At 50.1% G+C, this 21,258-nt stretch overlaps 1 protein-coding gene across 1 annotated transcript in view; it reads right to left on the minus strand.

The window, feature by feature from the left end:
• The window catches only part of RAB11FIP4 (RAB11 family interacting protein 4), a 140,338-nt gene extending 133,017 nt beyond the window's left edge, over window positions 1-7,321 (minus strand). Inside the window, exon 1 of the mRNA XM_009251485.4 lies at window positions 6,986-7,321. Within this exon, the coding sequence (XP_009249760.2) occupies window positions 6,986-7,144 (159 nt within the window). The 5' untranslated portion in view covers window positions 7,145-7,321. The remainder of the gene's footprint in view (window positions 1-6,985) is intronic.
• Between the last annotated feature and the right edge of the window lie 13,937 nt (window positions 7,322-21,258).

The following is a 21,258-nucleotide window of genomic DNA, read 5'->3' on the forward strand; positions in this document are numbered from 1 at the left end:
CGGGGCACCATTGTCCAGGAGCCTGCTGCCCACCCTAGCAATGCACTGCCCTCCAAGGCAGTGTTGCCCAGTGCCAACCTTCTCAGGCAGTGGAGGCCCTGCTGAAGGAAAAAGGGGTGGCTTTGTAGCCATCGCCCCCGTTCCCAGGTTTCTGGGCTCCCTACTCCCCGCCCACCAGCCCAGGCGGCACACAGGAATCTTCTGGCTCAGCCTCTCCTCCCTCTGTCCAGTCCTTTCTTCTTCTTTTCCTCTTTGGTTTTCTTCCCGGTGCTAGGGAAGGCTCCTAAGCCTCAGAGTCAGGGCCGGGTCTGAAAGCCACGCTGCCTGTCCAGCCTCGTGACCCACCTGTACAGGGAGAACGTCACACTTCATGGGCTGGATGCCCCTAAGGGAAGCTTGTGGATGGTTCAAGGTTCTCTACCCACTGATATCCCTTGGAGGGCACATCTTGCTGATGGGAAGGGCTGATTCTTCCCCCCTACTCAGGTCTACACGTCCCCCATTCAGGTCTCACCAATGGACGCAGGGATCACACCCCCCACCCCCCATAGCATGGCCTCTCAACGCTGGCACTTCCTCATTCTCTAGTACTCCAGTGTCTTGGGAATGACGCTGGAACTCAGCAAGGTTTTGCCAAATGGATTCAGGCTTCGTCAAGAGTGTCTGACAGGCCAGCTGTGGTGGCTCACGCCTGTAATCCCAGCACCTTGGGAGGCTCAGGCGGTGGATCACCAGAGGTCAGGAGTTAAAAGACCAGCCTGGCCAACATGGCAAAACCCTGTCTCTACTAAAAATACAAAAAATTAGCCGGGCGTGGTGGCACATGGCTGTAATCCCAGCTACTCAGGAGGCTGAGGTGAGAGAATCCCTTGAACCCCGGAGTTGGAGGTTGCAACAAGCCACTGCACTCCAGCCTGGGTGACAGAGTGAGACTCCGTCTCAAAAAAAAAGAATGTCTGACAAAAAATTAGCTGAGCATGGTGGCATATACTTGCAGTGCCAGCTACTTGGGAGGCTGGGGCAGGAGGATGGTTTGAGCCCAAGAGCTCGAGGCTGCAGTGAGCCATGATGCACCCCTGAACTCCAGCCTAAGCTACAAAGCGAGAGCCTGTTTCAATTAAAAAAAAAAAAAAAAGGCAGGGGCATGTCTAATAAGATGGATGAGTCCCAGCAGACTTTCTGCGTCTGGCCTCCTCCCAGCACAGCCAAACTGGTGGGCACGAGAGGCCAGAGGGTGCCCCAGCTAGGACTCGTCCTCCTGCCTCAATGCAGAGTGTGGTGCCACATGCCCATCCCCAGGCCCCAAGGGACCCCAGCCTTGGCCCCACTTCCTTGATGACCTCCAACCTCAGGAGCACAGTTTCCCAGAAGCACAGGAAAGAGAACATCTCTCTGGACCCACTCCTGTCCTGCTTCCACCTCAGGTCCCAGGCACTCCCGCCTTTTCTGCCAGGCTCAGGGCACCTGGGCCTTCCTTCTGATGTGCCAGCCTTGTCACTCCGCATGGTAGCCGCATAAGGGTGGGGTACATAGAGGTTGCCTGGTCTCAAAAGAGCACCTTTAACTATCACCTTTTGGGAGTGGCTCGTTGGGGCTTTGCCGGCCTTCCAGGCCCCTGTCAATTCTGCACCCCCCACCACTGCCCAAGTTAGGATGCTCTTCCTCTCTTACCATGTGCCACAGTCCCGAGGAGGCCTCCTGCCTCCAATCCTGCTGCCCATCCCCAGTTCTCTCACACACATCCACTCTTGGCTGCCTAGGTCTCACTGCCTACAGGGAACCACTGATCTGGCCCTACCTTCCCCTTCACCCCTTCCTAAGGCCACCGCTGTGGGGATACAGTTGTTTCTTCCCCGTTATCCAATCGCCACTCCTGAGCAGAGGACCTTTAGTTCCAGGTGCTCCTGTTCCTGGAAGCCCACGTATCTCAGAAGACATCGATCCCAGCCCCAGGGCTGGCTCCTGGCCGGTCTCAGCCCATCCTAGCACCCCAACCCCTTTGCCATTTCAAAGAACCAGGCTTAAGCCAAGTGGCACTAGCAACTCCCCCATAGCAGGCATTAGCTCAGAGGGGACCTGAGGACTCAGGGAGCCCAGTGGGGACCATCATTTCATTTCCAAGCAGGCAGGACAGGCCCGCTGTCCAGAGGAGATGGTGCTTTGTTAATGCATGGCAGAGGCCTACTTGGTGATTCTTATTTCTATTTTTCTAGCAAGAAGGACGGTCTTCAAACTGGAAAGGGAAGAGGACCATGTCACAGGGAAGTGTGGCCCAGGACATCTCTGGCTGCTTTCAATGTCTGCCATTCTGACTGCTGAGGGGACGTAAGAGGGGCAGGAACACCACAGCTGGTTAAGGAGGGTGAGTTGAGTACACAGAGGCCGGTGCCAGATCTTGACCTCAATTCCTAGCAAATCCCCAGCCTAGAACAGCCTCTCAAAGATGCTTGCAAGTGTTTAGAAAATAATAATAATGACAAGGAGAGCACCAGCAATTCTGATATTATGCCTACTCTGTGCAGATACTGGACTAAGCCCTTTGTATGTATTAACTCACCCAAACCCCACAATAACCCTATGGAATGGGGACTCTGATCAGCCCCATTTGATGGATGAGTAAATAGAGGCCTAAAGAGGTTAGGGAGACAATGCAATACATCAGAAGGCAACACAGGGTCAGGGTGTTGAGCCATGGTGTTACATACTTATCAGAGTCCTGCTCCCTGGCATTGTAGACTTTCAGGGTCAGGACAGTGGTGTGCCCCATCCCTCAAAAATCTGCATTTATTTCTTTTCTTTTCTTTCTTTCTTTTTTTTTTTTTTTTTGTGGCAGGGTCTCACTCTGTCACCCAGGCTGGAGTGCAGCGATGTAATCTCAGCTCACTGCAACCTCCGCCTCCCAGGTTCAAGCGATTCTCCTGCCTCAGCCTCCCAACTAGCTGGGATTACAGGTGCACGCCACTACACCGGGCTAATTTTTGTATTTTTTGTAGAGATGGGGGTCTCACCATGTTGCCCAGGCTGGTCTCGAACTCCTGAGCTCCAGTGATCCTCCCACCTCAGCCTCCCAAAGTGTTAGGATTACAGGCATGAGCCACCATGCCCTGCCCATTGTCTCCTCTTTTCTGCTGTGATACCTAGGTCAACAAAGTAGGGAACTATCAGGGACTAACCTAATCCATAAATAATATTATTAAGTAACATTCATACTTGATCCAGACTTCCTTAGTTTTTACCTAATGTCCTCTTCTTGGTTCTAGGGTCCCATCCAGGACACCACACTGCATTTAGTCAGCTGCCTCCTTAGTCTCCACTTGGCTCTGACGGTGTCTCAAAATTTCCTTGTTTTGGATGACCTTGACAGTTTTGAGAGGTCCTAATCAGGTGTTATGTAGAATGCCTCTCGGTTGGGATTTGTCCGGTGTTTTTCTCAGGACTAGACTGGGATTACTGGTTTGGGAGGAAGACCACAGAGGAAAAGTCCTATTCTCACCACATCACACCAAGGGTATATGCCATCATCACAACCTGTCACTATCGATGTTGTCCTTGATCACCTTCTGAGACACTGTTTGTTGGGTTTCTCCACTACACAGTTGCTGTTCCCCTCACTTTCCAAACTCTACCCATTATAAGGAAGCCACTATGAACATCTCATGCTTACACGGTGGGAGGTTACGCTTCACTTCCTCAATGGGGCAATTATCAACATATGTTATTCGGGTTTCTTCTATACGAGAGATTTTCCTGTTTATTTATTATCATCTGTTCAATAATTTATACATATATATATTTCATTATGGCCTCATGGATATTTATTTCATACTTTACGACCTAGCATATTTTGGTTTTTGCAAAGCATTTGATCCTGGTATCCCTGGTATTCTGGGGGCAGGTGGTAAACTGTGGACAATCAGCTCTAAGTTCACTGAACTCCATATCTAATGAATGATCATTATCCATCCCAGAGCACAATTGGCTGGGGAATCAATGTCACTGCCTGATTTTAAAACAAATAAAATAGAAACTGTCAGAGTACACTGCATTTCGTAAGGGAGCCCTCCCCCCACCCCACCGCTGGAAAACAACACTCCGATTTTGTAATGCATCAGGGGATAAGATGGGTAGTGAGTAGAGATGCAAAATATATTTCCACGGGTCTCAGTCAATACAGTGTAAGCAGAAAATCACCCCTACAAGTGCCTCGGGGCCCTGTCCATGGTCCTGCCTTGCAATGTTTAACCAGCCTTGTGGATTCAGACACACCAAGCACTGCTTCTCCAGCCCGCAGGCAGCAGCACAGCTGAGAGTGACAGAGGTAGGATGCTAGATTCTCTTTCTTGACAGATACAATGCGATGAAATGAACAAGACGAAATTAAATGGGAATAAGAGCCAAGAAACAGGCTTAGATTCCAGAAATTCTGACACAGACAACAGGCCCGAATGCTTCCACAAGCCAGGATTGTTAAAAGAAAAAAAAAAAAAAAGAAAAGAAAAAGGAATTGTGTTACACTAAGAGAGACTAAAAGGTGACAACAACCACATACACTGCACAGTCCTGGAGAGGAAAAAGCAAAAATGGACATTTTGGGGTCAAATAGGGAAATCTGAAAAAGGTCTAAATATTAAACGAGATGAAAATTTATTGAAGCAGAAAAGTGATGATCATTTACCGGCAAAAAAAAAAAAAATCAGGTTACAAAACACTATGCACAGTATGATCTCATTTTCTGGAGAAAATTGACATATAAGCATGGAAACAGCTCTGGAAAGTTCTGACAGAAATGTCATTGAGGCGCTGCCTGAGAGATAGGACACAATACTTTTTATTTTGCTTGTCCCTATTTCCAGTTTTCTGCAGTGCATATCCACTGCTTCTGTAGTAATCTCAGAGTATGTTTTTAAAAGAAAAAAATCACTGACCCTCCCCGAAGGGTGGAGAATCCCTGGCTTGGCAGAGGTTTCTAAAGCAGATCCCTGGAGGGTTTGGTGACCAGAAACTTAATATGAGCAGAGTGCAGTGCCCCATTCAAAGGCAGCCCCACCCTAAGCTGTGTGCATATGTGTGAGGTCTTGGGGCTAATACAGTCCTGCGGGGGCGGGGGGGGCGGTCTGCTTGTCCAGCCCTTTCATGTTATTGCTAGGAAAACTGAGTCGCAGAATTAGTCGATGGCAGCTCCAGGGCCAGAAGCCAGAGGTCTGGCTACTGGGTCATATGGAAATGGCCTAGGGCTCCAGGAACTGGGGTATTTGGCCTGGAGAAGGGAAAATGGGAGTAAGGAGAGAAGGGGCAGGAGTGCTATTTTCAAATGTTTAAAGGCTCCCCCAAAGAAGAGAGACTTATGTGAGTCCCTGTGCAGAATGGTGATGACTAAGTGACAAGCAAGTCTGTCTCTAGAGTGTATGAGGGAGAAGGTTCTAATGGCAAGAACTGTCCAGCTGGGGGAGAAGTGGGTGAGGCTTGCTGGGCACGTGGCTGAGGCTGGTGGCCCCTGCCAGAGGTTGTTGGGAGGCCCTTCCCACTACTGAGGCTCTGGGTTCGGGGACTCCAGGTTTCACCCAGAGCTGGTGGCTTCTTTACCCGACCTGCAGTCTGTGTCCTGAGAGGAAGGAGCAGGACTATCCCCATGCCAGGAGTCTGCTCAGCCTGCCCCAGATGGGAGCCACTGGGAAAAGGCAAGGGCTTGGCTGGCCTTTGGGGAAGAAGGGTCGTGGTGGCAGCAGGCAGTGTCCCTCAGCAAAGCCCCGCAGAGGGGGCAGTCTGGGATCTCACAGGCACTGCAGTGGTGTTTCCTGGGGTGGGTACCTGAGTTCTCAAGGCCTGAAGCTGCCTCACTCTCTTCTGCCCACAGCTCTCAGCGACTCACAGGTCCCGGCCCATGCCCAGGTGCGGGTGGAGAGATGATTCTCAATCACCTCCCACTCTCTGGTGACACAGAGGCACGGGCCCAACCTGGCCGTCACCCGGCTTCTCTCATGTTCTGAAATGCCTGGTCTGACCTGTTCTGGGAACACAATGCCAGCCAGTGCCCATTTGAGGCCCATGGCCCCAGGTCCCCCATGCAGGGGGACTTAGGCCTGAGGCCTTAGATGGCCTTGGAAACCCACTTCTCAGGGCTTTTGTCTCCAGGGGAAACCCCTGACCCTTTCAGCCAGGTGGGTGTCTTGTCCTCCCCTTAAGACACAGTCCCCAGTCCCCATGCCGGTGGCACCAGAGGACACTGGTGTAGTGCGCGTTTAGTGATATGACTCCGTCCACCCTACTGGCGGCACCGACCCTCGGCTTCCAGCCCTGTTAACAATCTACTAAGTCCTGCTTTCCCCAAATAGATGCGGCCCCGCCACATGAAAGCCTTCTGCTCAGCCACCACTCCCCGAGCCTGGCTTTGCCTGGCCTGCTGCAACCAACACAGCCAGCTGCCAGCCTGGCTGCCCAGCAGAGCCTGAATGAGAGGTCACCCGGCACTGGCCCGGGAATACACGGTGGCCCCAGCAGACACCTCCTTCCGTGTCTAGGCAGGGTGGGTGCAGCCGAGGAGCCAAGGCTGCAGAGCACCCCTACCGGTCCCTTTCACCCCCTGGCCCGGCCCAGCAGGGCGTACACAGACCCTTGCATCTTGGTCTCCGCAGCGGGGGGTTGGGTGGGGAGCCTGGGGCCGGATTCTGGCAGCTCTCTCCCCCAGACAAGGGTGGATATGCAGACCGCTCAGAAGGACCTGCACGGCCGAGGAAGGAAGGTGGGCGCAGAAGCCACCCCAGGCGTGACGCGTGACGCTCGGGGCACGGGCGCCGGGGGGGAAAGCGAGGGCCCGGCTGGGCCAGGGATACCCGGGGGGCCGAGGTCCTGGGCTCCGGCGGAGGGAGGGGATTGGGAGGGAGGCCACCGCCTCGGGCCACCCGGGTGACCCGGCGGGGGAGCTGGGGGAGGGGCGGCGGGGCTGGGCTGGGGTCCCCGGGCCGGGACTGGGGTCGGCCCAGCTTACCTCCTCGCCCTGGCCGAAGCGCAGTCCCAGAGCCGCGACGCGCTCCACGCGCAGGAAGCCGTCGGGGTCGCGGCCGCACACCTCGAACACCTCGCGCAGGCGGCGCACGGAGCGCAGCAGAGCCGCGGGGGCGCCCGCCCAGCCCGCGCCGCCCGCCATCCGGGCCGGCCCGCAGCTCAGCCCGGACCCCTCGCCCGCCGCGCCTGCCGCCCGCCTGCCGCCGCCATCGCCGCGCGCCCTCCGGGGCCGCCCGTCTGGGTCTGCGCCGCGCAGCCTCCGCCCGGTGGCGGCCGCGGCCGATCCGTGTCAGCAGCGGCGCCGCAGCCCCCGCCGCTCGGGAGGCGAAGGGAGGGGAGGGGAGGGAAGGAGAAGGGGGGAGGGGAAGGGGGAGGGGCAATAGGGGGAGGGGAGGGGAGGGACGGGGGCCGCGGCGAAAGTGGGAGGGAAAGGGGGAGGCGGCGGCGGCGGCGGCGGGGACGCTGCAGACAAAAGGAGCCCGCGTCCTCCCGAGTGGGGCCGCCCACGCGGGGCCGGCAGGCGCAGCGCGCTGCCAACGGCCGCGTCCTCCGCGGCCTCAGTTTCCCTCCACGTCCCCGAGCCCACCCCTTCCCCTGGACACCCGGAGCCACCCGAAGGCCCCGCCCTGCCGGAGGATTCCGCGGGGTCGCGCCCCTCTCCGCTGCCCGTGCCCACTGCCACGCCTGGCGTCTCCCGAGCGCTCAGGATGTCCTGGGGGCCTCCTGCATTGGCGCTTTCCATGACTGCCTTCATCCCGGAGGAAGCTGAGGCCCAGAGAGGTCGGACTCACTCTAGGCCACACAGCTGGCGAGAGGCAGGGCCGGGATTCGCTCCCATCTCTGGAGGGCTCTGGACTCCGCTCTTCACCTCGGCGCTGCGGTCTCCCGGCGCTCTCCTGCAAGACAGCACTTGTGGGACCATCGGGCGGGGGAGGGCACAGAGAGGAGGAGCAGGCAACTGAACCCCAGCCTGGACCCGGGACCCTGCGACGGGGAGATGAGGAGAAAACCAGGCTGAGGCCGGAGGGAGGAAAAGCGAGGCGCTTCCAGAGGCCTACCTGTTCAGGGCCCAGGGCTACCCCACGCCTGGAAGAGGCTTCCTCCCTTTCCCTGGGTTCCCACCATCACACCTCCCTGGCAGCCCGCATGCCCCAAGCTCAGAGAGTCCAGGACAGAATCTCTGTCCCGCTGGCCGCAGGCTCTAGGTCAGGACCCTGGCCTCCTCCCATTAGTGCTCAGCGGAGCCTCCACCCCAGCTTGTGCTAACTTCCCAGCCCAGCCTCGGGGCCCTGCAGGACCCGGCCGGGCTCTCCTCTCCACCTTCTTGCTCGGCACATCAGGTCTTTGTGGCAACGACTGGCCCCAACCCAAAAAAAGGCCTTGGCTGAGTCTACTCCCACCTATGCTGTCATGCTCAGCACAGAGGTTTCCTCCTCCGGGAAGGCTTCTCTGATGGCACGCCATCTTGTCTTCTATTCTGAGTTCTAGGCCCTTCTTCCAGGTGCCCAGTTAGTTCTTAATTCTCTAGTGGGAAGCCCATTTCCCCTACCATGCTGGGAAGCCCTGTAGGGCAAGATATGTCTAATTACCTTCAAGTCTCTGATCTCCAGCCAAGAGTGGGCCCAGAGGAAGCCCCACCCAGAGGGGATGGGCCCGCCCATTATGTGAGGAGCCGGGAGCAATGTGGTGGCGCAGACAGGGAGTCCGGGGTGAACTGCATGGCCTCCCCTAGCTGGGCCTCGGTTTGTACTTCCGTGGTCTTCCTGCTCAACCCAGAATATATCCTGCGCAGGGAATATATCCTGCTCAGGGACTGCCATTTGCCTTCTGACAGTGGGCGGGGCCTTCTTCTTTCCAGCCCCGGCTCCTGGGATGAACTTGGCTTTTAGCTACTCTCCTTTGACCCTTCAGTTCCTCTGAGAGCCACGAAAGACAACACCTCTTGGGAAGACAGACCTGTGGTTCTGAGGATTGAGGAGTCTGAAATGTGGGAAAGCGGGAAAGAGGAGGCCGTGGGAGTGGAGTGGGGGTATTCGGCTGAGTGGGAGCGTCTCTGCTAGCTGGATGCCGCTCAGCAGGATACTAACATATTTTAGCCGGTTTCCTCGCCTGTACCGTGGGGATAATAGTACCTTCCTTTTAGGGCAACTGAAGATGAGAGCGAATCTAAGCAATGCTGCTTTCCCCCGACCTACCCTGCAAAATGGAGGTAGAAGTGGAGAATAAGGACAAGCAGCTGGCAGGGAGAGACTGGCTGCTGGAGATCCAGCCAGCCCCCTGGCAAGGAGGTAGGGAGTGGAAGCTGGGGGTTGCTGCCTGCCCCTGGAACCCCGATATTAGTTCGTCCCAGGTCAGCTCGTGCCATTTTCTTCACCCAAGGGGCTCAGCACAGAAAAGAGATGGCCAGGAGCTGAGGCTGCCCCCTGGTGGGGGCTGCAGAAATGGCTCTCCGCGCTCAGCCTGGCATTGAATGTCCCCTAACTGGGGACAGGGGAGCTGGAAGACTCACCCACTTCAGCTGGCAGAGGCGGGGACCTCAGACATGAGCATGAACAAATCCCAAGTGAACCAAGACAGAATCCCGCAGCCAGATTAGCCAGTTCTTGTCAAAGACAGGATCATCACAAATTCAAAAATCCCCCAGGAGAGCTTTCCCTAACCCAACTCTCCTTGCCCAGGTCTCTGCAGTTTTGTCTCTGGTGGGCGATGGTTTGAAGGACACTGCCTCCCCCACCAGTGGCACTGGGTCTCTTGCTCACCGCTGTGCTGCTGGGGCCAGCAAAGCACATCACAGGCATTCTTTCTGGGGTTGTCACGTTTTTGTTGAGCACCTATGTTGTGTCGGGTATGCTAGGGAGACAGTGAAAGGGGTGCAGCCACTTGCTGAACTTGATGGGGGCAGTCATGGCCCAGTGTGATCTACATTGAGGTCCCAGGCTCTAGAAGGGCTGCTGAGTGCCTATCCAAAGGTCCCTCAGAGATGGTGCAATTTATGGAGTCCTTGGGTCCTTGGAAGTGGACCTGGGACCACTAGGGCTCCCAACACCTTGATCCAAGAGCTCAAAGTGCAGCCCTGAGCAGAAGCAGCAAGAGAATACCCATGTCAGGGCCGGCTGCAGGGCTGGGAACCTCAGGGTGAAGGGGGTTGCTCCAGGAAAGCAAGAGGTCCCCCATGGATAGAGCGGGAAGGCGGGGAGCCTCCCTTCTGTCCTCCGCTTCCTCCAGGTGACCTCTGATTCTCCAGGGGATTTCCAACAGCTGCAGCAGCCTGGGCAGGCTGGAAATATACTGGGAAATATACATGGAAGGGACAGTTGGGGCTGCGGCCCCTTCTCTAGGAAGAAACAAGTTTGATCGGGTCCCTCCCCTGCTGAAAACTCAATGACCACCATTGCCTGAGCTGGCATTGTGCAGTGTCTTCACACTCTCCTGCCTCTCCTTAACCCTAGTCTGGGAGCATCCAGGCTCCCTCCTGCCTCCCTTTGCTTAGTGGGTGTGAGACCTCAATCCTACCCCCACCCAATTCCACTTTCTCTAATTCCTGTCCTTGTGTTGTGGAAGTGGCCCTTCCTACAGGAAGCCTTTCGTGACCACCCTCCTCCTTGCCCCCCTTGACCACCTGTCCCATGTGCTCCTGCAGAGAAGTGAAAAGTACAGACTGTGCAGCCCACTTACAGGTGTGGATAAGGCTGTGGTGAGAGTCAGTCAATACATACATTGTAAGTGTCAGAACAGTGCTGCTGGTTAGTGACAGCTATTGTCCTTGTGACTATCCTTACCATCTCTTACTCCTGTTGTCTATCACCGGATTACCTGGGAAACTATGAGAGGTCACAGGAGTGACCGTGAGGTCCCTGGGAGCAGGGACTGTGTCTATTTCTCTCCTGATTTCTGTAGCTCCTAAATAATGCCCATACACACATAGTTAGGGTCTGTGTAGGAATAAATTAAGGAATGGACAAATATGGCATGGTAGGCTGAAAAATGCCCCCTTAAATGATATCTATATTCCAATCCCTGTACATCAGTGGTCCTCAAACTTTTTTGGCACCAGTGACTGGTTTCATACAAGTCGGGGGAAGAGGGTCTCAGGATGAAACTGTTCCAACTTAGATCATCAGGCTTCAGATTCTCATAAGGGGTGCGCAACCTAGATCCCCCTCATGCGCCATTCACAACAGGGTTCCCGCTTCTATGAGAATCTAATGCCACTGATCTGACGGAAGGTAGAGCTCAGGTGGTAATGCCCACTCACCCGGCGCTCGCCTCCTGCTGTGGTTCCTAACAGGCCATGAACTGGTAATGGTCTGCAGTCTGGGCGTTGGGACCCCTGCTGTAAATGTTACCTCATTAGAAAAAGGGTCTTTGAAGATGTAATTAAGGATCTGGAGGCTGGGCGTGGTGGCTCACGCCTGTAATCCTAGCACTTTGGGAGGCTGAGGCAGGCAGATTGCTTCAGTCCAGTAATTTGAGACCAGCCTAGGCAATATGATGAAATCCTGTCTCTACTAAAAAATACAAAAATTAGTCGGGCATGGTGGCATGTATCTATAGTCTCAACTACTCAGGAGGCTGAGGCAGGAGGATGGCTTGAGCCAAGGAGGCAGAGGTTGCCGTGAGCCCAGATCATGCCACTACACTCCAGCCTGGGTGACAGAGTGAGACCCTGTCTCCAAAAAAAAAAACTAACAACAACAACAAAAAGAACAACAGGATCTGGAGACGGGGGGTTATTCTGGGTTAGCTAGGTGGACCCTTAATGCAATCACACATATCTATAAGATGGATCAGAGGCAGATTTGACACATAAAGAGAGGGTAATGTGACCACAGAGGCAGGGATTTGAGTGGTGCAGCCATAAGCCAAGGAGCATCAGCAGCCATCAGAAGAGGCAAGGAGCAGAATCCCTCCCAGAGCCTCTGGAGGGCCCACAGCCCTGCTGATGCCTGGATTTTGGCCTTCTGGCCTCCAGAACTGTTACAGAATAAATTTCTGCTGTTTTAAGCCACCAAGTTTGTGGGCGCTAGCACAGCAGCCATGAGCAATGAATACAGATGGTACGAATATCATGTGGAAGTTATCAAAGATTATTAAGAGCCAGGCTTTGGAATTCAAAACAGCTGAGCTGGGCACCAACCTCTGTTGCTCTTTTAGCCCCATGACTCTGGACAGGTTAATTTCTCTAAGCCTCAGTTTTTCTACCTTGTAGAGGTCCTCCAGGTTTTTAATTTAAAAAAGATTGTGTCATGCCTCGCCCAGTGCTTGGCACAGTACCTGGCACCTGGGTGGTGATTATGTGTGTCAGTATGGAGCAGTTTAGAACCAGTCTAAAAGGGGGAACATTTCTGTATTTTCATCTGTGAGCCTTGACTTCATTGTCCATGTTGTCTGGAAATGGGGCAGGATTCACAGTTACTTCCTGTTCACAACCTGCTGGTTTTTTTTAAACCCATGAATAATTATCACTTTGAAGGGGAAGAAGGTGCTGTGAACTTATTTTGCTTCTTCACTGATCCCAAAATATGTTTCTGTGAGCAAAAGCAGAGAGGCCCCTGCTTGGAGACACAGCCAGCCCTGCCTGTGGAGTGCTGAGGACCCTGGCTGGACTAGGGCACACTTGGGGTGCAGGGGGGCACCTTGAGACCTCATCTTTCCTCTGCTGCATGAGCTCTTGATGTGAGGGGTATCCAGAATCTTCTCTGACCCTTAGAAGCAGGACTGGCTGATTGCTAAAATTCCTTCCGGGATTCTAAGAAGAAATGCCAAAACCTAACTTATTCTACCCAACTGGGCTCCAGATCCTTCTGTCAGCTGCAGAAATGGCCCCTGAAACTAACTTCCAGGCAGGGCACCAATATTTCCCTCCTGGCTTAGGAAGCAGTGTCCTTGGTGAGTCAAATCCACTCACATTCCCTGGCTTTGAGCCTTCTCTACTGCCCACTTCTGCCTAAAAGAAAAACTCAATCCTCAGGGTGAGCAGCAAGCAGGAAGGCCCTTTACAGCCTGATGCTCTCTATTCTGTAAAACATGGCCGAGCAGTAACATCATCTACTATACTCAGTTTACATTTATTGAGCACTTACTATATCCCAGGCATTGTGTGGCATAGACTCCAAGACAGTGACTCAACATGGAATTGATCAGTGAAATGCCTGGCTTGCCTTGCATATGCTGTTCCCTCCGCCTGGATTGTCCTCCCTCCACCACCCCCACTGCCATCCTTCAAATGCCACCCGGTCCAAGAAGCCTTCCCTGAGTCAGCTGCCCTTACTGCTCTGCCCTCACAGAACTTTGCAGACTCTACAGTGTGTTCGTGATGCACACACAGGGATGCCCTGCCCATCGGCTGTCTCCCCTGGCCAGGGCACCCAGATGTCTTCTCAGGGATGATGGGATCATTCCAAGATTAGGAAAACAGACACAGGGTCAAGAGCCGAGAGTTAAGAGGCAGGTGAAGGAAGTGCTGTCAGAGCCATAGGAGGAGAGGAAACAGGTGCCCGGAAGCCCAAAGAGGTGAGGAAAATGACTGAATTATAGTTAAATGTGCACATCCTTCACCATGTATTTCTTTTTTTTGAGATAGAGTCTCACTCTTGTTGCCTAGGCTGCAGTGCAATGGCGTGATCTCAGCTCACTGCAACCTCTGCTGTGTTCAAGCGATTCTCCTGCCTCAGCCTTCCGAGTAGCTGGGATTACAAGGTGCCTGTCACCATGCCTGGCTTTTTTTTTTTTTTTTTTTTTTTTTAGATGGAGTTTCGCTCTTGTTGCCCAGGCGGGAGTGCAATGGTGCGATCTCAGCTCACTGCAACCTCTGTCTCCCAGGTTCAAAGCGATTCTTGTGCCTTAGCTTCCCAAATAGCTGGGATTACAGGCACATGCCACCATCCCTGGCTAATTTTGTACTTTTAGTAGAGACGGGGTTTCTCCATGTTGGTCAGGCTGGTCTCGAACTCCCAACCTCAGGTGATCCACCCGCCTTGGCCTACCAAAGTGTTGGGATTACAGGCGTGAGCCACCATGCCCGGCTACTAATTTTTTGTATTTGCAGTAGAGACAGGGTTTCACCATGTTGGCCAGGCTGGTCTTGAACTCTTGACCTCAGGTGATCCACCTGCCTCAGCTTCCCAAAATGCTGGGATTACAGGCGTAAGCCACCGCGCCTGGCCGCCTAAGAGCTTCTTGAGAGCAAGGACCATTCCCCATCAACCTCATTAACCTTGAAAGGTTGCAAGCTGTTGAGTAGAAGTTATAAAATAACAGTGAAGGTTTAGGGTTGGCCTATGGAGTTGACAGCAGTTCACCTGCATCACTCTAAACTAGTTATGCTGATACTCCCCTAAGGAAGGAAAACAAACCCAGCTCCCTGTAATCCAAATTAGTAAAGAGCTACCTTTTGATAAATGGAAAAAGATAAAGGTAAAAACATCCAAGAGGTGGTAGTTAATGTAATACCTAAATAAACTCTGCTATCATAAACATCCTTTTTAGTACAATTAAAAGTAAGCATTATCATCATCTCTTAAAACCCTTTGTTTTCAAAGCAATAATGATCATTGTAAAATGCTTAGAAAATAGACACAAAAAGGAATAAGTGAACCATACATATTGTTAACATTCAATACATTTCCTTTTTTTATCCTATGCAAAAACTATACACGTTTGTATTTACATAATTGGGAATTAGCCCTCTTATGTGGTTTTAAAACTCTTGATTTTATTGGAAGTTCCCTCCCAAAATTTAAATATTATTAGGCCATTTTTAAAGGCTGCATAAGGAGGTAGTCAGCTTCCAGAAAGTGCCAGATGAATGTAGATAATTTAACCAATATTTTGGTTGTCTTCAGGTTTTCTGATATTATAATACTTTGATGACAGTCTTCACTCTTTTACCATTTGTTTCTCCAGAATAGATTGATTCCTAGATAATTACTAGGGCAAATGGTATGGACTTTTTTTTTTTTTTTTTGAGACGGAGTTTCGCTCTTGTTGCCCAGACTGGAGTGCAATGGCGCAATCTCAGCTCACAACAGCCTCCACCTCCCGGGTTCAAGTGATTCTTCTGCCTCAGCCTCCTGAGTAGCTGGGATTAACAGGCATGCACCACCACACCCGACTAATTTTGCAGTTTTAGTAGAGACAGGGTTTCTCTCTGTTGGTCAGGCTGGTCTCAAACTCGCGACCTCAGCTGATCCACCCGCCTCAGCCTCCTGAAGTGCTAGGATTACAGGCATAAGCCACCACGCCCAGCCAGTATGGACATTTTTAAGGCTGGTAATACAGAGAGATGAGGCTACCTGCAGGAAGAACTCATCGCACCACATTCTTGACCTGGAGCAAGTATTAATTATGTCTTTGCTAATGTGACAAGTGAAAATTTGTATCAGGTATCCCATTGTTTCAGTTTGCATTTCGTTTTGTTTACTAATGAGTGTGATGACCTTTTCCATCATAAATAGGAGTTGGTACAATATTTCTGTGGATTGGCCATTCATGTTCTTTGCCCATTTTTCTTTCTGCTTAGGTTTTTTCTTCAGATGAGTTTTTATGAACTCTTTATAATTCCCTATTGGTTGGCCTTTTAATTTTGTGTGTGATTTTTTTGGACATGGGGACATTTTAATGTTAGGCAGTCAATGCAGGACCCTTAGGATTTCTGCTTTTAAGCTTACACTGCTTTTTTTTTTTTTTTTTTGAGACGGAGTCCTGCTCTTTCACCCAGGCTGGAATGCAATGGCACAATCTCAGTTCGCTGCAACCTCCGCCTCCCGGGTTCAAGCAATTCTCCTATCTCAGCCTCCTGAGCAGCTGGGATTACAGGCGCATGCCGCCATGCCCAGGAATGTATTGTATTTTAGTAGAGAGGCCCATGATGCCCAGGCTGGTCTTGAACTCTTGAGCTCAGGCAATCCACCCGCCTCGGCCTCCTGAAGTGCTAGAATTACACGCGTGAGCCACCGCACTTACACTGCTTTTAAGCTTACAAAGTCCTTCCCTATTGTAGGAGTCATTAATGTTCTTGGCCAACGTTTCCAGCTCTTTTCCTTTTGGACAGAGGAAGATAGTGATTTTTGACCCTTGTGACTTTGTGAAGCTGTGTGTCAAGTTCTGGCAATGACTGTGAAAAGCTGACTGTACATCTGGCCTCAAGCCTTTAATTGCTGATGCAAGAGCTTCCAGATGCTACTCTGTCCAATCTAGCAGCCAGTAGCCACATGTAACTATTCACATTTATTTAATATAAAAGTTTAGTTCCCCATTCTCATTAACCACATTTCAAGTGTTCAATGGCCACATGTGGCTAGTGGCCACTGTCCTGGACAGTGCAGATATGGAACTGGTAATACAGAAAGATGAGGCCAAGTGCAGGAAGAACTCATTGCACCACATTCTGGACTTGCACCAATATTAGTTAAGTACGTCTTTGCTAATGTGACAAATGAAAATGGGACCCCTCTGTTTCAGCTTCCAGCAGAACATTTCCATCATCACAGCGGCTGGACAGTATAGCCTGAGCTCCTTCCCTCTGGCATGATGGCTAGCCATTTATAGATCAAATGAGTGAGTGATCAGAGATGGCTGATCACTCACTCTGGAGTCCCAAGAAATCAGGGTGAGCAGAGCCTCCTGATAACAGGTGATGGACATGTAGCAGAGGTGAGAAATAAACTTTTGTGGTTTTGAAGCCAATACACTTTGGGAGTTACTCATGCTTTTCTTTTTAAATAGAAAAATCAAAGCATAATCTGGACCTTCTAGCCTGTTCCACTTTATTTACTCTAATTACCATTAGTATTTAAGCATTTAAAAATTTGTTTTACTACCTAGTAAGGAAAGTTTTCGACAACCCGTTGTTAGCCATGCTTTCCTGTTTATTCCACAAGGTGAAGAATACTTTCCAAAGATCATTTTGTCTGGATACACTCTCTTCTTGTTGGCATCTTGATCAGAATTGTATTAAGCCAGTTCATTTATTTTGGAAGATCTGGCATTCAATGATATTCAGCTTTCCAACCCAGGACTGTGGTCTGTCTCTCCATTTGCTGGAGTCTCCTTTAAGCCCAGCTCCCTCACATGCCTGCGTGCTGAGCAGTGCTGTGTGGAGAAAAATAAGCAGCAATGAGAGAAAATTGAGGACAACATAGTGACTTTTATAAAACAAAACTAATTTCTTTTAAAGAACTGTACTTTATCCTGTGATTCCCTCCCCCATTACTCAGAGTTGAAATGGCGTTTTACAAAAAAACTATATTAGATATATTTTTTTTCTTGTTTCTAAATGCATAAGTTGATGAAATGTATTTTGGAAATTGTACTGATCTGTGAAATCTCAAAGTCTGGATTAGAATTTTCAATAGGTTATTATACAGGTCACCTCTATTTTGTTAGGGATTTTGCATTGGGGTTGCTATTGTGTATGGGGATTTTCCCATTCTATTTATATAGTTCTTTATAACATAAAGCCTTCAGTGTTATTCAACAACTATCTATTGAGCACCTTTGAACAAAGCATGTTCCCTACACTGGGAGGCTCGTAATCCTAACCAGGGACATAGGAAGATAGCTGATGATTACAAAGTTGTTGTATAGAGAAGCTGTCACAGAAGCAAGAGAAGGGCTCTCACCCAATGGGAGATCAGAAAGCATTTCCAAGAGGTGCTGGTGCTCGAATTGAGTGACAACAAGGCACCCAGAAAATGTTTTGCTGAATGACTGACTGCTGCACACTCAAAAAGACTTGATATTTTGATAATGAATTTTTGTCTCCTGTAGAATCCTAGATATGAGTAAGGGTGGTATTTGTGGAGTCTTTTTTAATGAAGGCACAGATCGCCTAATTCCCTTCTGCCTTCCATTCACAAATTACCACATTGCAAAGAAAGTATCTCTTTACCATCAATTTCTTTCTACTTCAACTTTGGGCCAGACTCAAAACATTTATAATTGCTAGGATAGAAAAAGTGTTGCTATTTTTGTGATCTGGGGCTAAGGCATATCTTCATGTATTTTTTATTTTTATTTTTTCTTGAGACGGAATTTCACTCTTGTTGCCCAGGCTGGAGTGCAATGGCGCAATCTCGGCTCACTGCAACCACTGCTTCCCGGTTCAAGCGATTCTCCTGCCTCAGCCTCCTGAGTAGCAGGGATTACAGGCATGTGCCACCATGCCTAGCTAATTTTGTATTTTTAGTAGATGGGGTTTCTCCATGTTGGTCAGGCTGGTCTCGAACTCCTGACCTCAGGTAATCCGCCCACCTCGGCCTCCCAAACTGTTGGGATTACAGGGGTAAGCCACTGTGCCTGGTCCATATACTTTGTAAATGTAGAAAATTAAGCTGCATTCCCCAACGTGGGACAAAAGAATGGAGAAAAATAACACGAGAAGCCAATCTCCTGTGGTGTGCTGCTTTCTGCCTAAACACTTCTCTGCTACTTGCCCTCTCTGGGCCAGTCTCTTTTTTTTTTTTTTTTTTGAGATGGAGTCTTGCTCTGTCACCCAGGCTGGAGTGCAGTGGTGCGATCTCACTCACTGCAAGCTCCGCCTCCCAGGTTCATGCCATTCTCCTGCCTCAGCCTCCCGTGTAGCTGGGACTACAGGCGCCCACCACAATGCCTGGCTAATTTTTTGTATTTTTAGTAGAGACAGGGTTTCACCGTGTTAGCCAGGATGGTCTCGATCTCCTGACCTCGTGATCCGTCTCTGGGCCAGTCTCTTAATGGACTTGATTACCTTCTGTCCGTTAAATACTCCAAAACCCTATTTTCAACAGCTCACTAGACACATTTCAACCTGGACAAACTTCTTGGTCATTCTTTAAGACCCACCTCCTCAGTTGCCAACCATGCCAGTCACTTCATGACCCTCTAAAAACCCCACCCATACCTTGGGACACTGTGGTCATTGTTTGTATGGCTGTTTTCCCCACTAAGTCATGAGGTCATAGAGGACAAAGGCCAAGCTTTCTTCTTTTGTATTTACAATTATAACCAAAGGAAAAAATTTTTTTGAACAATCAGCTAAGGTTACATCTGTCAACATTTTCTTCCCTTAAAAATATTAATTTAGGCAATGCTTTCTGAACTTCTGAGCAGGAAAGGGCCCTATTAAGATTCTAATGTGACTGTCTTATTTTATATGGAGGAAGCGGCCAGTGGGGAAAGTTCTGAACCTTGTAACCCCAGAAGCATAATGCTCTTGATCACTATTAGCTTGACTGTCAGCATAAAGACATAGTAAAGGACCTAGAATAATTTTGCAATATGACCTTTTTGAGAAAATTTAAAAAGACAAAATAATTTGGCCCAATGTAGGTAAAATGTATCAAGCTGTTTTGGAAACCTGAAATACGCATCCACATATGCATATGTAGTATGTATGTACACACACAGTATAAACAGATTTTTAGAAGATAATTTTTTTAAAAAGCCAAACCAACTGATTAAAATTATAACTCCATATTATGAAACTTATGATTAGGCAGCACTTCTAAAAGAACAAAATGTGAGAGATTCAAACCAACAGTGACTATGCTGCTGTAGTATGGTTCTATTTTTTTTTTTTTTAGACAATGTCTGGCTCTATCTCCCAGGCTGTAGTGCAGAGGTGCAATCTCAGCTCACTGAAACCTCCAGCTCCCGGGTTCAAGTGATTCTCTTGCTTCAGCCTCCTGGTAGCTGGGACTATAGGCATGAGCCACCATGCCTGGCTAATTTTTGTATTTTTAGTAGAGACGGGGTTTCACCATGTTTCCCAAACTCCCGACCTCAAGTGATCCGCCTGCCTTGGCCTCCCAGTGTTGGGATTACAGGCGTGAGCCACCGCGCCCGGCTGGTTCTAATATTTATAGAAACATAATCAACATGGCAAAAGGGCTTCTTTTAAATTGGCAGCTAAAAGGGTCTTAAGTGGAACTCACCTGAATATGAAGACTGATTTTCTAATGAAGACAGGTTTGGCAGATTACTTGGGGCAATGAATTGCCCTTTAGAGAATATGGATGCAGCTCTGTCAGAGGCTGTTCTGATGGGCAGTGAGCAGGTTAAGAAGTGCTACTGGTAGACAAGGGAGAATTAGTAATGAAGGTAAATTCCCAAGATGCCTGCCACCACTAGGGGCTTCCCTTGGTGATGGTGGGGATGGGCTACTTTGTGGAAGAGGAATACTGAGATGCTACCACTTGATTGTAGGTTTTTTGCTATTCTTCCAGAACCTCTGGCCCCTCCTCAACATCCCATGGGAATCAACTCTTCAAGCCAGGCAGTTCAGAATTGCTAGACTAGCCTAAGAGTGTCCCAGAAAGCAAAGCAAAGAACAGGCAGAGAGGCCCATACAAGATGTACTAAGTGGCCCACATCCTCAGGGAGCTTGTTGTCCAGGAAGAGAGAGCTCTGATCTAGAGGGTCACTACCCTAAAAACATCCCCTAGTTTGGACTAAGATGCTTTAGGTTACAGGGAAAAGGCAGCTATTTGCAGTATTTGAGTTTTCAGTTCTCTACTCCAGTGGTCTTTAAACCACTGAGTGCTCAGTAAAATCGCTTAAGAAGTTTAAACACACACTCTTTCTCCCAACAGCCCATCCTTGGAGAGTTTGCCTTTACCTTGGGGGATTGGGATGGGGACCAGTGTATTAGCAAGCTCTCCAGGTGAGGTACCCCTGCTTTCCAGGCCGGCCCATAAACAGACAAGTACTTGCCTCAGACCTGCAGGTATCTGTCACCTGGTCTTTTTTAGTCCTTTGTTCAATATTAGACACTGTTACCCTTCTGAGGATAGCTCTGTCCTGCCCACTGGGTCTGGGCTGTGTTCTTTCTCCACTGATTGGGGGAGGCATCTCACATAATCAAGTAAGTAAAATAGTAACACGGGGCAGCTGAGCCAGGGGAGGTGGTTTACACTGTATACATGTGTAGTGTCACAGAAGATTCTACAGTGGCAAAGCTGAAAAGTTGGAGAGAACTGCCCTGACTGGTCAATCTTGGGATGCCCTGACATTTCTGACTGGCTTCATTTTAACAGAAGTCAGCTTATCCCAGAGAACAGACTCACCTGAGTTTGGCAGGCCCTAAAAAAGCATTTCACAAAAATATTTCACTTTTAGTGTGGAGAAGTTCTGGAAATGGAAAGATCTTTCTCATGGGGAGTAGGAGAGCCAAAAACATCCTTAAGGAAAATGGCCTTAATGTTTCAAAAGATTGGGAGGACTCGGGGGAAGAAAACAGAGCTCAATACATCTGAAGAAATTAAATAACTCCTCATA

The sequence above is a fragment of the Pongo abelii genome, chromosome 19 (assembly GCF_028885655.2).
Source record: "Pongo abelii isolate AG06213 chromosome 19, NHGRI_mPonAbe1-v2.0_pri, whole genome shotgun sequence".
Classification (NCBI taxonomy): Eukaryota; Metazoa; Chordata; class Mammalia; order Primates; family Hominidae; genus Pongo; species Pongo abelii.